The sequence below is a fragment of the Nothobranchius furzeri genome, chromosome 8, assembly GCF_043380555.1.
Source record: "Nothobranchius furzeri strain GRZ-AD chromosome 8, NfurGRZ-RIMD1, whole genome shotgun sequence".
Taxonomy (NCBI): Eukaryota; Metazoa; Chordata; class Actinopteri; order Cyprinodontiformes; family Nothobranchiidae; genus Nothobranchius; species Nothobranchius furzeri.
In genome coordinates, this window is record NC_091748.1 from 72,117,380 (window position 1) to 72,130,416 (window position 13,037).

At 45.2% G+C, this 13,037-nt stretch overlaps 2 protein-coding genes across 2 annotated transcripts; both read right to left on the minus strand.

The window, feature by feature from the left end:
• Nucleotides 1–1,180: 1,180 nt before the first annotated feature.
• LOC139071492 (fibronectin type III domain-containing protein 7-like) lies at nucleotides 1,181–11,017 on the minus strand. The gene is made up of 11 exons (XM_070553992.1): nucleotides 10,699–11,017; nucleotides 10,365–10,625; nucleotides 9,875–10,132; nucleotides 9,066–9,329; nucleotides 8,688–8,948; nucleotides 7,530–7,790; nucleotides 6,574–6,840; nucleotides 3,797–4,060; nucleotides 2,226–2,483; nucleotides 1,879–2,139; nucleotides 1,181–1,287 (listed from the first exon to the last, which is right to left on the minus strand). Exons 1-11 carry the CDS (start codon nucleotides 10,934–10,936, stop codon nucleotides 1,181–1,183), a joined length of 2,700 nt encoding a protein of 899 aa, XP_070410093.1. The 5' UTR covers nucleotides 10,937–11,017.
• LOC139071493 (fibronectin type III domain-containing protein 7-like) lies at nucleotides 10,936–12,546 on the minus strand. Its single transcript, XM_070553993.1, has 5 exons — nucleotides 12,520–12,546; nucleotides 12,039–12,126; nucleotides 11,438–11,698; nucleotides 11,069–11,345; nucleotides 10,936–10,942 (listed from the first exon to the last, which is right to left on the minus strand). The coding sequence occupies exons 1-5, from the start codon at nucleotides 12,544–12,546 to the stop codon at nucleotides 10,936–10,938; spliced, it is 660 nt and encodes a 219-aa protein (XP_070410094.1).
• Between the last annotated feature and the right edge of the window lie 491 nt (nucleotides 12,547–13,037).

Genomic DNA, 13,037 nt, shown 5'->3' on the forward strand with positions numbered 1-13,037 from the left:
AGTCTGTTCGTACCGAGACATGGGTGGGGACACATGGAGCTGTGGAGGAGAAAAAGAGGTTAGGTGGGAGATCATAAGAAGCACAGCTGTCTCATACTACTCTGTTGAGAAGTCCAAGTACCTGTAGTGAGGTCTTTAGCCAGAGCTGGATCACTGCTGCATGAGTTGGTGTAGCCAACAGCACTGATGATGTAAGTCACCCCACAGCTCAACTGACTGAAGGTACAGTTGGAGCTGCTGGAGTTGCAGGCGGTGACCAGTCCTCTGGGGTCTGTGGCTGTTACGACCTGAGTCTGGTCTGGGCCCGAGTTTTTCCAGGTGACTAGGGCTATGTTAGTGCTGCATTGCAAATCCACAGTAACGTTGTCTGGCTTACACGGAGCTGGAAAAAGAGACGTTGTTAGAAGTGATGGAGAAACAGGAGTGTTTTCAGTGATTTGTTAAAATATTTGCAAATATTTAAAATGGTGGAAAAGTGTGGCACATCAAAACGTGGCAGAATAACATATCTAACTTGATTTTTCTTAAAAATAAACTGTTTAAAAGTTGAGTTTTATTTCTTCTTTGAGTAGCAAAATCCCTCAGGTAGTTTGGTGCCCTGGTTGCCTATGGCTTAGTATTATCAGGTTTTTGTTGTTGCATGAAGCCATTTTTTCCATCCTCTATCTATACTGACACTGAAAATGTTAAATTATAAGTACGCATGTTCCGATCACAATTATTGTTCCCAATTCGAGTCCGAGTCTTTTGATTTTGAGTGGCTGTCCATACCAAGTCCCGGTCCGATACTTCAGCAGTGCTTTAAAATAAGGATGAAAGGGGTGAACACATCCAAGTTATCTTCAAGGTTTTTTCTTATGTATTTCTTTCTGTCTGTATTTATGTAATTTCCTTAATTTATCTGCCAAAAACATCACTTGTTTAGAAAATACAAGTTTAAAGAAACTTGTTAGTATTTTGAACATATTTAAAAGTAGCCTTGTTGCCCTTGTTTCAAATTGTTTTGCTCCTCAAAATGCATCTGCTGCGAATGATGCACGTTCCCACAACGAAGCAGGCAGATGGCGCAACGGTAGACAGGCTCGCCTTTCTCTGCACAACATCTGTAACCACCATAGCTCCAGGTGTTCCAGGAGACAGCAAAACCCAATGTTTTTCTGTCTGTCTGCAACTTTTCTGTTTATTCAAATGTTTCAACGTCGGCTGGCTCCTTGTTTTTGTCCGAGTTGCTGCTGTGAACTGGGAAAATCTGTGGCGAACTAATAGAAAAAATTTCTATGGCAGCGTCTGAAGGGAAAAGCCGAGAAATAGAAGTTTGTTTTTAAGGGGGCATATCTTGCAGCTCTGTCTTTTCCACAGTGTTAATTGCCCAAAATGCACACATTACAAGTGGCTGTAGCACTTCACTGTCCGATGTAAAATACTTCCAATCTGCAGACGTTTTCGCTCTCTAAAGGCGACTTTTCACGTTACATCTTATTGTACTCATGTATAATGACAATAAAAGGCAGTCTGTTCCATTCTATTCATTAGCCTGCTAGCTAACAGCTACATGTTATGGTGTCTGAATCCCTGCCTGCTGTGAATTGTGCGACGTTGCAGTGTTGTTTTTGTCCAAGAAGCAAAGATATAAAGGAAATTAAAACTAATCCAGTGTTATTCAGTTTGAAAATCTCTTTCTCAGGATGAATTTAAAGAGTCATGCTTGTTGTTTTATACGGTTAAAGCCAATCTTTTCCACCTGATTCCGGATTCTTTCAAAATCACGCTCGGACCCAAATTCCGATCACATGATTGGATATGAAGATCCCCATTTATATGACCAATTGTTACGTAGCAACAATTCAAGTGAAAAACGTTACATTATACTTTTGCTACCTGAGTACATGAAGTAGTCAGAGCCCTGAATGGTGCCACAGTCAACAGATGATGTGGTGACGACGATGCTGTACAGGAGGCCACATTTGAGGTTTTTGATGGTGCACTTGGTGCTATTGGTGTCACAAGTCGCACTTGAGTTGTCACTGCCGATGGCGATTGCTTTGTACATGATGACACCACTGTCTCCTTTCCACTGCACTGCAAAGGAGTTGGTGCTGCAGTTCAGAACTGCTTGCACCTGGTTAGGCAGACACGGAGCTGTTGAAGACAAAGATTGATGAAGTCATTGGCTTTGAATTTATGACAAAAAGTAAAAGAAACCGAGAGAGCAGGTTTAATTTTACCTGAGCGGAAACCTAAAGCGGCTGAGGCGCTGCTGTTGCATGTTTCGGTGGAAGCGACCACGACGGCTGAGAACTGATTTCCACAGTCCAGCTTCACCGAGCAGGTTGTTGTGTTTGTGGAACAGGAAACGACCTGGCCGCTCACACCAGTGAATGTGGCCGTATAAGAGAGGGCGTATTTACTAGGAGCCCAGGACAGAATCGCCCTGTTGGTGCCACATTCAGTTTTTACTGTTAGGTTGGTTGGAGGGCAGGGAGCTGAGAGAGATGAGAGAAATACATAAGTTGTGAAAAGTCACCATTCATTAAAAAGAAATGGAGGTGGAGCGTTTTATAAGTAAGCAACACAAATGAGGACTTTAAAGGATGATCTGGGGCCTCATTTATCAAGCACAAAACTGGGTCGGAAAACTGCGTAATCAACTTTCCACGCAAAGTTTGGGATTTATGAAAGAAAACTTAGCGGAAAAATGTGCGCAACTTTAAGTTGACTAAGGACCTGGCTTACGCACATTTTGGACATGGAGAGCACCTGCAGTGCTGCTGCTGAGAAGGATAAAATGATGAAATCCTGCAGCTTTATCACTTGTACTGCTTCGTTTTCACACAGAACAAGACCCCCACATGCACACACACACACACGCGCACATGCTCACTCACACACACACACGCACACACACACGCGCACACACTCACTCACACACACACACGCACGCACACACCCAGAACCGTGGAATACGGAATGCAGAATATCAGCAGGGGGACAGATTGAGACAGAATGTCATGCATCTGTGACAGTGTGTGTGTCCTGTCACTGTAACACAGTTGATCATGAGCCCTGGCTAGTTGAACAGGGGAGATCTCCGTTTGGCTGACTGGTTAGTGTGCGTGACTTTCACCCAGGAGTCTGGGAATCGAATCCTGATTGGACCATTTTTTTATATCCGCCACAGATCTCTCTGAAGAACTCAACATTGACGGCTTCAGCAACGCTGTGCCACTCCGTGGATTTTCTCTTATTTGTTTTGCAAAAGCACTTCCTTTCATTTCTCCACCTCACCCACAGGTACCTCAACTTCTGCTTCTGTGAAATTGCACTTCCTTGATCTGCCTTGATCTACGGTCGCCATGTCATTTTGTTGGAGCGCTGCAACAGCCGGCTTGTGTATATGCATGAGATCCACAAGGCCCTTTGCATTAACTATTTATGGCAGTAAATGGGCGTGGTGAGGGCGGGATGTGACTAAAACGCAGCTGAGAAACACCCGTTAGTCTCCGATTCATGAAGCGGAGATTGCGTGCAGCTGTGCGTACTCCATGTTTGATAGATCACAAACCTACTTGGCGTAAGTACTTTTTTTTTTTTTTGCTGAGCTTAAGTACGACTTTAGTAAGGATTCTACGCAATGTTTGATAAATGAGACCCCTGGAATTTACAAATTATTACTTAAACAGCTGGGGGAAATGAAAACATGAACACACTGTCATTAGTATAAAAACATACATTTAAATATATATTTAACCTTCATACATAATAACTGTTTAGGATCAGAACTAATCCAGCTATGAACCTGTTTTAGTTTGGATGGGCTGGCTGAAGAAACTGGCGCAATCAGAGTTTCTGGCAGCGACTTTAAACGTAAACAAGTCTCCACACTGCAATCCGGAGAGCACTCGAGATGCTGCAGATGTGGTGTAGTTTGCAGACGTCCCATTGCTTCCCTGGGAGGAGATGAAATAGTCGGCTGCCTTATCTGGACTCGGGTTCCAGCTCACTGTGATGTTGCTGTTGCTGCAGGTGGTCACTCCGGTGACACCGGTGGGCGGACAGATGACTGTGAATAAGATGGAAACGAAACAAGAGGTTGCATATGAAATGATATGGTTCACCAACATTCCTTGCAAAATGAATATGTTCCATACAAGGCAGCTTTTTCACAAACTTGTCAGGAATGGAGGAGTCACTGCAACATTGATTTATAAATAATTATAGTAATTTAAAAAAAAGATCACAAATATGTATATAGATTTTTCTTTAACTCATTCACTGCTGTTGACGACGAAAGTCATCATTTTAAATTCAACCGTTCACTGCATTTTTTTACTGTGTGGGCATCGGGACGAGCCCCCGCACCGTGAGAACAAACATCTCAGCCCTGAAGCCGATCTTCATCCGCGTACGTCACACGTCACGTGATCAGGAAGCAGAAAATCCATGTGTTGGGAGATCGTTTTGGGCCGCTGCTGAAAAAAAAAGTGAGGCACGAACCAGAAAAGCTTCTGCCGATCACAATTCGACAATGGATTACGAAAGAACGGATAAAGCTTGAAATGCGCTAATTCTTCCTGATGTAAGAGGTGACATGACTTTGTTATGGTTGTTTTGGCGTTGACATCATCCTAGCCCACAACGTTCTGTGACTCTTAAAAAAGCAGTAAAAACGGTGGGAAACGCTGGCAGCGAAGGGCTTTAGCGATCAGGAAATGGCTGGCACTGAACGAGTTAATAAAAGTTTTATTTTTTCAATGCAGCCAAGTATCAGAAAGATGTACCAGGAGATCGATGGGTGGATTGGGCGTTGTACCTATCAGTCGGTCGATCTACGTTCCTACCCTCATCTATGGTCACCAGCTTTGGGTAGTAACCGAAAGTATGAGATTGTGGATACAAGCGACCTTAATAACTTTTCTCCACAGGGTGTCTGGGGTCTCCCTTAGCGATAGGGTGAGATGCTCGGTCATCAAAGAGGGGCTCAGAGTAGCCCTGCTGCTCCTCCACATTGAAAAGAGCCAGTTGAGGTGGCTTGGGCATCTGGTTAGGATGTCTCCTGGATGCCTCCTTTGTGAGATTCTCCGGTCAAGTACAACCAAGATGAGACCCAAAGGAAGATCCAAGACACGCTGGAAGGGACTATGTTTCTTGTCTGGCAAGGGAACGCCTTGGGATTCCCCCGGAGGAGCTGGCCCAAGTGGTTGGAGACAGGGGCGGCGTTAGGTCCGGCTACTTGGACTGAAGCCCCGGATGTTTCATAGAAAGCCCCGGATCTAAATCGCGGAAGTAACATGCAGTACCAAAGTCCAACAGAGAGGGAGCAGCTGGCAGTAGTTTGTATACAGCCTGCCTGAGCCTCTACCACTGAAGAAGAAGCTCTTCAGCAGCTGGCTTCTTCTGCAGTCTCTGCCTGAAACGCATGAGTGAAGATGGACATAAGGACGTTTTTTAGACCAAAAGTACGGCGACAGAACCCCAGCTTTGATGAGACTGGTGCTGACTCAGGTTTGTGAGTCTTATTTGAAAATTTTTGTTGTGCTGCTGGTTTGCCTAAAGTTAGCTTATCAGGTAAAGTGGTTGGGGAAAGAAAGTGAATATTTACTATCACCTCACACTAAACACTAACAGGAACAATACTCTGCCCTGAAAATGCTTAATATGTAGCTTCAGATTAAAAATTATGTGGTACAAGACACATATGATGTAGACTAGTGCGTGTCACGCGCGTGCGTGTGTCATGTGTTAAGCCCCGGATGTTCTTCAGTTCTTAATCCGCCCCTGGTTGGAGAGAAGGCAGTCTGGGCCCCCCTGCTAAGGCTGCTGCTCCTGCGTCCCGACTCCATATAAGCAGAGGAAAACGGATGAATAAATGAACAAAAAAACTCTGTTGGTTCATCCCAGGGCAGCTGCAGCTACATTGTAGCTCACCACCACCAGTGTATGTGAATGACTGATTGTGCTGAAAAGTGCTGTGGGGGGTTGTATAACCCTAGAAGGTGCTATATCAAATACAGGCTAAATATAATTTACCAAATAATTGATGAACCAGGAGAGACTTTCGGGCTAGTGGTCGGGGACCCCCCATATATATGTATATATATACATATATATATATATCTACTTTTTGGTAGAAATATTGTACAGTTCTGGGAAATCCGTCACAGCAAGTATCAACTTCTCCTCCATGTTTGCTCGGAGATGTACGGAGCATCCTGTCCGCTCATTGGTCAGTGAATGAAACCTCCGCTGATTGTTCCTCGTTCAAGCGACAGCGATGAAAAGTTGAAAATATTTTAACTTTCTAGGATCGCGTCGCTGGGTCGCCTGTGCACGACACGTGCACGAGCGCAAAAGTTCACACGCACGTTCACCCACGATTATCGCTTTGTCGCGCATGTCTCATTGGAAATGATTGGAGGAGAGGCGATGTCGCCTCCTGTGTATCGAGCCCATTACAAGGTTTTTTTGTTATGTGTCTGAAGTTTAGGGTACTGCTCACGTGGAAAAGTTAGGCTGAATTTGTGTCACCTGTCACTGGAGAGAATGCAAACAGGTCTAACACTTTGAATCTCTGACCTGTTTTGAGAAAGACAACGTCGCTGGGTTGACTTCGACAGCCTCGTTCTATGGTGACCACAGAGATGGCAACCGTCGCACCGCAAGACAGGTCCGTGAGGGAGCAGCTTGTTCCGTTGGAGGAGCAGTTGTGGACACTCGGGTCAGGGATGGAAGGCAAAGTCGAGACAGAATACAGATCTGCCTTCAGAGCAGCATCCCAGGTCACTTGACCCACGTTACCTGCACACTGCAGAGATGCTTGGACGTGTGTGGGAGGACAGGGACCTGCAGTGAAGTTGTCATAATGAAGCAAAAACAAAATATTGTGTTACTTTTGTAAATAATGATGACATTGTCAAATGTCTACTCTCTTATCTGACCATGTGCAAAAATGTAAAGGTCTTGTCCTTGTAAAAAAAACAGTTATATTGGTAGCTTAGTCATTTTTTAATTATTTGTTAAAGAGGTTTTTGAACATCTTTTTTTTCAGTTGGAAACTCTTCTTTGAGTCTCTATATAGCACATGAAACTTTGTTGGAGCTCAGAATGACCAAGGAGCCCTGATAAACAGCCACACACAACCCCATAATAAGCCCTACAATGGAAAGACGGGTTAACCCCGCCCACTCAGTCAAAACATGAATTTTAAATGAGCTGCGTGCTGTTATGCCGGTTTCCCCCCCGGAGTGTCTTGCTCTTTAAGGTGGTCTGTCCATGTCTATGATGTGTTTCACCAGCTTTGCTCTAAAAGAGCCCTTTCTCTGTGGCAACCCATTACAGCTTTACTAATTGTAGAAAAGGACAAAAACGGCACAGATTTTGTGGTACATTAGGTACCCCAAGCTGCCTATATTGAACAACATAGTAAATGCAGCTTTTAATTCTAGGACTCCTTTAAAATAATTTAAACAATTAGAACATTGATTATTTAATCAAAAGCTACTAAAACCATATTTTCCCTCGGTTCCTCTCACCTGCAAGATAGTTGTATGGGCGGCTGTCTATGCCCTGGCATTGTTTAGAGAACGGGGTGACAATGATGATGTAAGTCACAGCACATGACATGTTGGAAAGCAGACAACTTGAAGTGTTGGTGCTGCAGCTTTTTTGGTCTCCATTTCTTCCAGATGCCGTCACTTTGTAGCTTATTGCACCGGGACTAAACTGCCAGCTCACACTTGCTGTGTTGTTTTCACACAACAGGGAAGCACTGATGTTTGTTGGAGCACAAGGGGCTGAAAAAGGAAAGGATAAAGTTTACTTTGTTGGCCAGAAACAGTGTTTTTAAAGACGTGCTATGGTCAAGACCTGTTTGCTTTTCACAAAATGTGGCAAATGTTACAGAGCCGCACGGGCACTTTTTAAGCTGCAATGGCAAATTTGGAAAACGAATTAGCTTAAAACGTTTTTTCATGCCTCTTAACAATGTTCTAACATAGTGTAGCTATAAATATATTGTGAATATAAAAAACGAAAACAAAAAAAATAAAAGAATAAAGTGGCTCTCGCATTTGTCTAAAAATCTCCGCCAATAACCCGTTTCCGACCAAAAACAACTTTTGGACCCTCCGGTTGTTGGTCTTGCCAAACGGCTGCACTTTCCTGGGTCCTCCATTCATTACACACTTGCGTATTTAGCAACAAAACACCACTGGTGTGAGAGATGCTCCACTCAGTAATATCAGAGAGGGAGAAACAGCCGGCTGCTACCACTTCTAACTACCAGAGTCCCAAAAAAAGAGAAAAAAAAACACCATTTGAAGTCACGTACAACATGACACGTTTGGACTTAGAAAACAGCAACTGGTGTGTGACAGGCTGAGCTTCCTGTCACTATATGCCGACTGATCATGCGCCGTGGCTTGGCCGTGGCGATGTCTCTTTGGCTGACTTTTTAGACTCTCACCCGGGAGTCTGGGGATTGAATCCCGCCCAGGCCCTCATTTCCCCACATTGCCACAGGTATTTAGCACTATCTCGCTTACTCCAGCTTTGCAGGTTTCCAGCAGAAGCATCTCAGGGAAGATACCCAAGGAAAGGTGTCCCTTGATCATGTTAGTGTTTCAAAACCTCGCTTGTTTGCAGATTTGCCATAACGGCTTTTAACGTTCTGTTGCCCCTCCAGCTCTTACCAGTCTGTAGTTGTGTCACACCAGGCACGGTGCTATTGCAGTTATCACCCACTGCTATAACTTCTATTAAATATGTGTTGCTGCACTGTAGTCCAAACAGTGAGCAATCAGTCCCTTGGCTGGAGCTGCTGGTGACTGTAGTGTTTCCAGACTGGGCACGAACGTAGAAACTGATCCTGCCCAAAGTCTCGTCCCAGCTCACAAGGGCAATCCCAGTATCACAGGAGTACTGGTAGCCCACGTTCGCAGGAGTACAGGGCGCTGGGTGAGAGAAACAGTCAGTTTAAATGCTTTACTGCCATCCAAACAGATTAAGTGTGCAGAAACATGTCTCGTAACCTACTCTCGCAAAATGTATTTCTCTTAGACGTGATATACCTGTAACAATCTGAAAAGTAGAGCTGGGTTTGCTTGAGCACTGGACTCCTTTTGCGACAGCCTGAGCTGTGTATGTTTGTCCACAATGCAGGTTCGTCAGGGAACAGCTGTTGTTGGTGAAAGAGCTGCAGGACACCGAGTGTCCCCAGTCGGACGTGGCATTGACCGTCATGCTCAAAGCATCCCCATTCTCCACCCAGTTGACCACAGTGTAGTTATTGACACAGTAGCGATTGTAGTTCTGGATCACTGGAGCACAGGGGGCTGGAGACATGACATACAATAATTTAGTCATGATTTTAAACCAATGAATGTAGGGCTTTGCTCTGAATATATTAACTCATTCACTGCCATTGACGACTAAAGTCGTCATTTGCATTTTTTTCACTGTGTGGGCGTCGGACGAGCCCCCACGCTGAAAGAACAAACATCTCAGCCCTGAAGCCGATCTTCATCCGCATACATAACACGTCATGTGATCAGGAAGCAGAACATTCATGTGTTAGGAGGTCGTTTTGGGCCGTTCCTGTAAAAAAAGTGAGGCGCGAACCGGAAAAGCTTCTGCCGATCACAATTCAACAATGGATTATGAAAGAACGGATAACGCTCTAAACGCGCGGATTCTTCCTGATTTAAGAGGTGAGTCTCGGCTTTGTTTTGGTTGTTTTGGCATCAACATCATCCTAGCACGCAACGTTCTGTGACTCTTAAAAAAACAGTAAAAACGGTGAGAAACGCCGGCAGCGAAAGAGTTAAATGGATGTGTCGGCAGATGTGCTTCAAGGCAAAACTCAAAACTGACATTTTACCTGTTACTATGCTGGTTTTAGCTAAAACCGAGCTGTTGCACTTTGCATCTCCTGCCAGCACAGTCACTGTGTAGTTCCCTCCACACTGCATGTTGGTCAGCTTACAGGAGGTTCCAGTGGAGTTGCAAGAGTCACTCTTTCCGTTGGCATCAGCGACAACTGTGTACTGATTTGCTCCAGCGCTAGCAAACCAGGCCACAGTCACCACACCAGTGAGGCAGTTTAGAGAGGCAGTAACATTTGTGGGGTCACAAGGAGCTGGAGAATAAAGAGAACAAGAGTTTACATGAATGATTTTATAATTCAAAGTATTTGCTACAAATGGGGTGAGGGAACTATAAAGTAATTTTTTTCTGTGATAGTACAATTGTACAATAAGACAGTGAGAAAAGTATACCAAATAATTAAGTGAAGTCATTTGAGTTAAGTTTTCTTTCAGAGATGATCCTGTGTTAGGTGTAGTGTGCGGCTGACGTGAGCCGAAGCATACCAGTTGTTGCTGCAACCACGGTGCTCTTTGAGCTGTTGCACCTGTCGTTGACAGCCACCACACTGAAAGAATAAGTCTGAGCGCATTGCAGATGAGGGAACGAGCAGCTTTGATTAGCTGTTGAGCAGGAGGCAGTGGAACCTCCAGCTCCTTTCACTGTGGAGATGTAAGAAACGGCGCCTGCAGCTGCATCCCAGGATGCTTGCAGCGTGTTGGTGGAACAGTCCACGGTGCCTTGGACATTCATGGCAACACAAGGAACTAGAAAAGAAAAGAATGTGGGAGTAAAAAGAGTGGCTATGCCTGACTATGATAGATGAACTGGCTCACACACCTGAATTTACAGTCACAGGGGTGCTAGGGTAGCCTTCACATGTGCTGCTGATGGGTTTCACTTTCACTGTGTACTGCTGACCACATCTCAAGCCTGCTATTGAGCAGCTGGAGTTCCCTGTGCTGCACTGGAGCGTGGTGCCGCTTGTGTCCACGGCGGTGGCGCTGTAGTTCACCGGGATGGATCCAGGCACCCAGCCGACAGTCAACACACTGGTGCTGCAGTTCAGACTGGTCATTACATTCTGAACAGTACATGGGGCTGAAACAAGAGGACGCGGTCAAATAAGATCTAGTTTTATTAGACTATAAAAAATAATGCTAACATACTTTTTATTGATTTTGAAAAGGAATTTCTAAACAGATGTAACAGTTTTAGCTCACCAGTTGTTTTAATGACTGCTTGGCTGTCCACAGTTTGACAATCACCATCCGATGCCGACACAGTGACGGTGTACACATTTCCACAGCGCAAACCAAACAGCTCACACCCAGGTGTGAATCCTGTTGTACAGTTGATGTTATCACCATCCGTGCTTATTGCCTTCCCAGTGTAGGACACAGCGTTTGGGCTGCTGTCCCAGACTAACTTGGCTGAGTTGTTGGTGCAGTTCAGGGATACGATTAGATGAGTGGGAGGACAAGGTTCTGCAGAGCAGTGTTCAAGTTAAAAGTGGGAGCATATGCAAAAGGACGTATTTAAGTAATGCAAAACACTGCTAAGTCTGCTAGCTGTATACCTGTTGTTAGCTTTGCTGGAGTGCTCCTCATGCTTGTACACCAGTCATCCATGGCAGTCACACTGATATTGTAAACACGACCACACATGACGCCATCCAACCAGCATGATGTCACGTTGGATACACATGTGAAACTATTTCCATAGTCATCCAGAGCAACAACCGTGTAGTTTTTGGCTCCACGGCTTACCTGCCACGTGACCTGTACACGCTTCTGCCCGCAGGCTCTTATTGCCACCACGTTAGTGGGCACGCAGGGGGCTGGGGGAGTGAAACACTTCAGCTCAGATCATTTAACATAAATAGAAATCTCATAAAGAACCCGGATGTAAAATATGAGATCATAGTCCAAAATAATCTGGTTGAAAATACTTTTAAAATTAACTTGATTTGTAAAAAGCAAAAAGGGGGTATTACAGATTTTTTTATTTTGTATACTGTTGAGAGGAGACTCGGGGCAGACTCGCTGATAGCGTGATTCGAGCCTGAGCTGAGCTCCTCTCACTGTGGTAACCTCTGACCTCCTGACCCCCCCTCTCCTGCACTCAGTTCTGTGGAAAGGAGCAAGCTGACTGGGTTTATTGGAACCAAGACTGCATGCCTGACTTCTCAGAAACCAGAGTGTGAAATCTAAACAAGAACTGCATGTGTGAAGAGAACAAAGGAAGAGGAGGGGGGCTTCCTGCTTGCTGGGCGAAGAAGCGTTAAACGACAAAGATCACACTTGAGCCCTTTTCAGATAGACATTCTGGAATATGTGTGGACAATTCAATCTGGTTTTTAACCGGAACTGTGTTTTCAGACACACCACTTTTGTACTGGAACTTGTCCTTTTGGCTGCCTTCACACAGCGGGGGGGGGGGGGGGGGGGGGGGTGCAGTGCGGCGGGCGTGCATGCGTCATTTACTCAAACAAAGCCATTCAGTCAAACATGGCAGACGAAGAGATAGAATTCCTCTCACTGGTCGGACTTATGTTAAGCATAATTCTGCGCGCACGAAGACACACAAGAGACCAGGGTGATGAAGCTCAATGGTTAAAAGGAATCACGGAAGCGGTGTGATGCACTCCGTTGCGCGGACACAGTACCGTAGGAGGCGAGCTGCCATGATTCGCTGCATGCTACAGCAGCGGGCTATCTAGGTGCGCACAGCGTCCCCCGGTCACCTCCTCCTCCCCCTCCTCCCTGTCCGGAACTCGACCTCACCAGTCTGAAGCAGCCACCCTGTCCGTGACAAGTCCGGACCTGTTACTAGGGGCGGCGTCCGGTTAAATTACGGAAAACGTTATCCGGATGTTTGTATTCAGACACAAAGGTCTTACGGACAGAGTCCGGAACATTTCCGTTTTTCAAGGCCTGCCTGAAGGGGGCTTTGGAGAAAAGGGGCCTGCAACGGTGGAGGGGGAGTTTTGGTGCTGTAAAAATTAAATAGGAGTCGTCCTGTTAAGAAGTTGATCCTTGATTAGAGACAGTAATAAAAAAAAAAAAGAAATAGCCTAGAAGAATGAGAAAAAATTAGTATGATGCACGAAGGTGGGAGGGATGTTTGTTGTTTCTGATCGGTGTGGCTGTTGTTGCTGCTGGAGCTGAGAGGTGTGT

What these genes read in the sequence shown, in the direction of transcription:
- LOC139071492 (XM_070553992.1), bottom strand. Translation starts at nt 10,936, where the DNA reads ATGACCAGTCTGAACTGCAGCACCAGTGTGTTGACTGTCGGCTGGGTG. An exon ending in TGTGACACAACTACAGACTG is followed by an intron (nt 7,791 to 8,687) that starts GTAAGAGCTGGA and finishes TTCCTTTTTCAG; the next exon opens with CCCCTTGTGCTCCAACAAAC. An exon ending in CCCATACAACTATCTTGCAG is followed by an intron (nt 6,841 to 7,529) that starts GTGAGAGGAACC and finishes ACTTCACTGCAG; the next exon opens with GTCCCTGTCCTCCCACACAC.
- LOC139071493 (XM_070553993.1), bottom strand. Translation starts at nt 12,546, where the DNA reads ATGGCAGCTCGCCTCCTACGGTACTGT. An exon ending in CTCGCCTCCTACGGTACTGT is followed by an intron (nt 12,127 to 12,519) that starts GTCCGCGCAACG and finishes TTCTTCGCCCAG; the next exon opens with CAAGCAGGAAGCCCCCCTCC. An exon ending in TCTGGTTTCTGAGAAGTCAG is followed by an intron (nt 11,699 to 12,038) that starts GCATGCAGTCTT and finishes TCACTCCCCCAG; the next exon opens with CCCCCTGCGTGCCCACTAAC.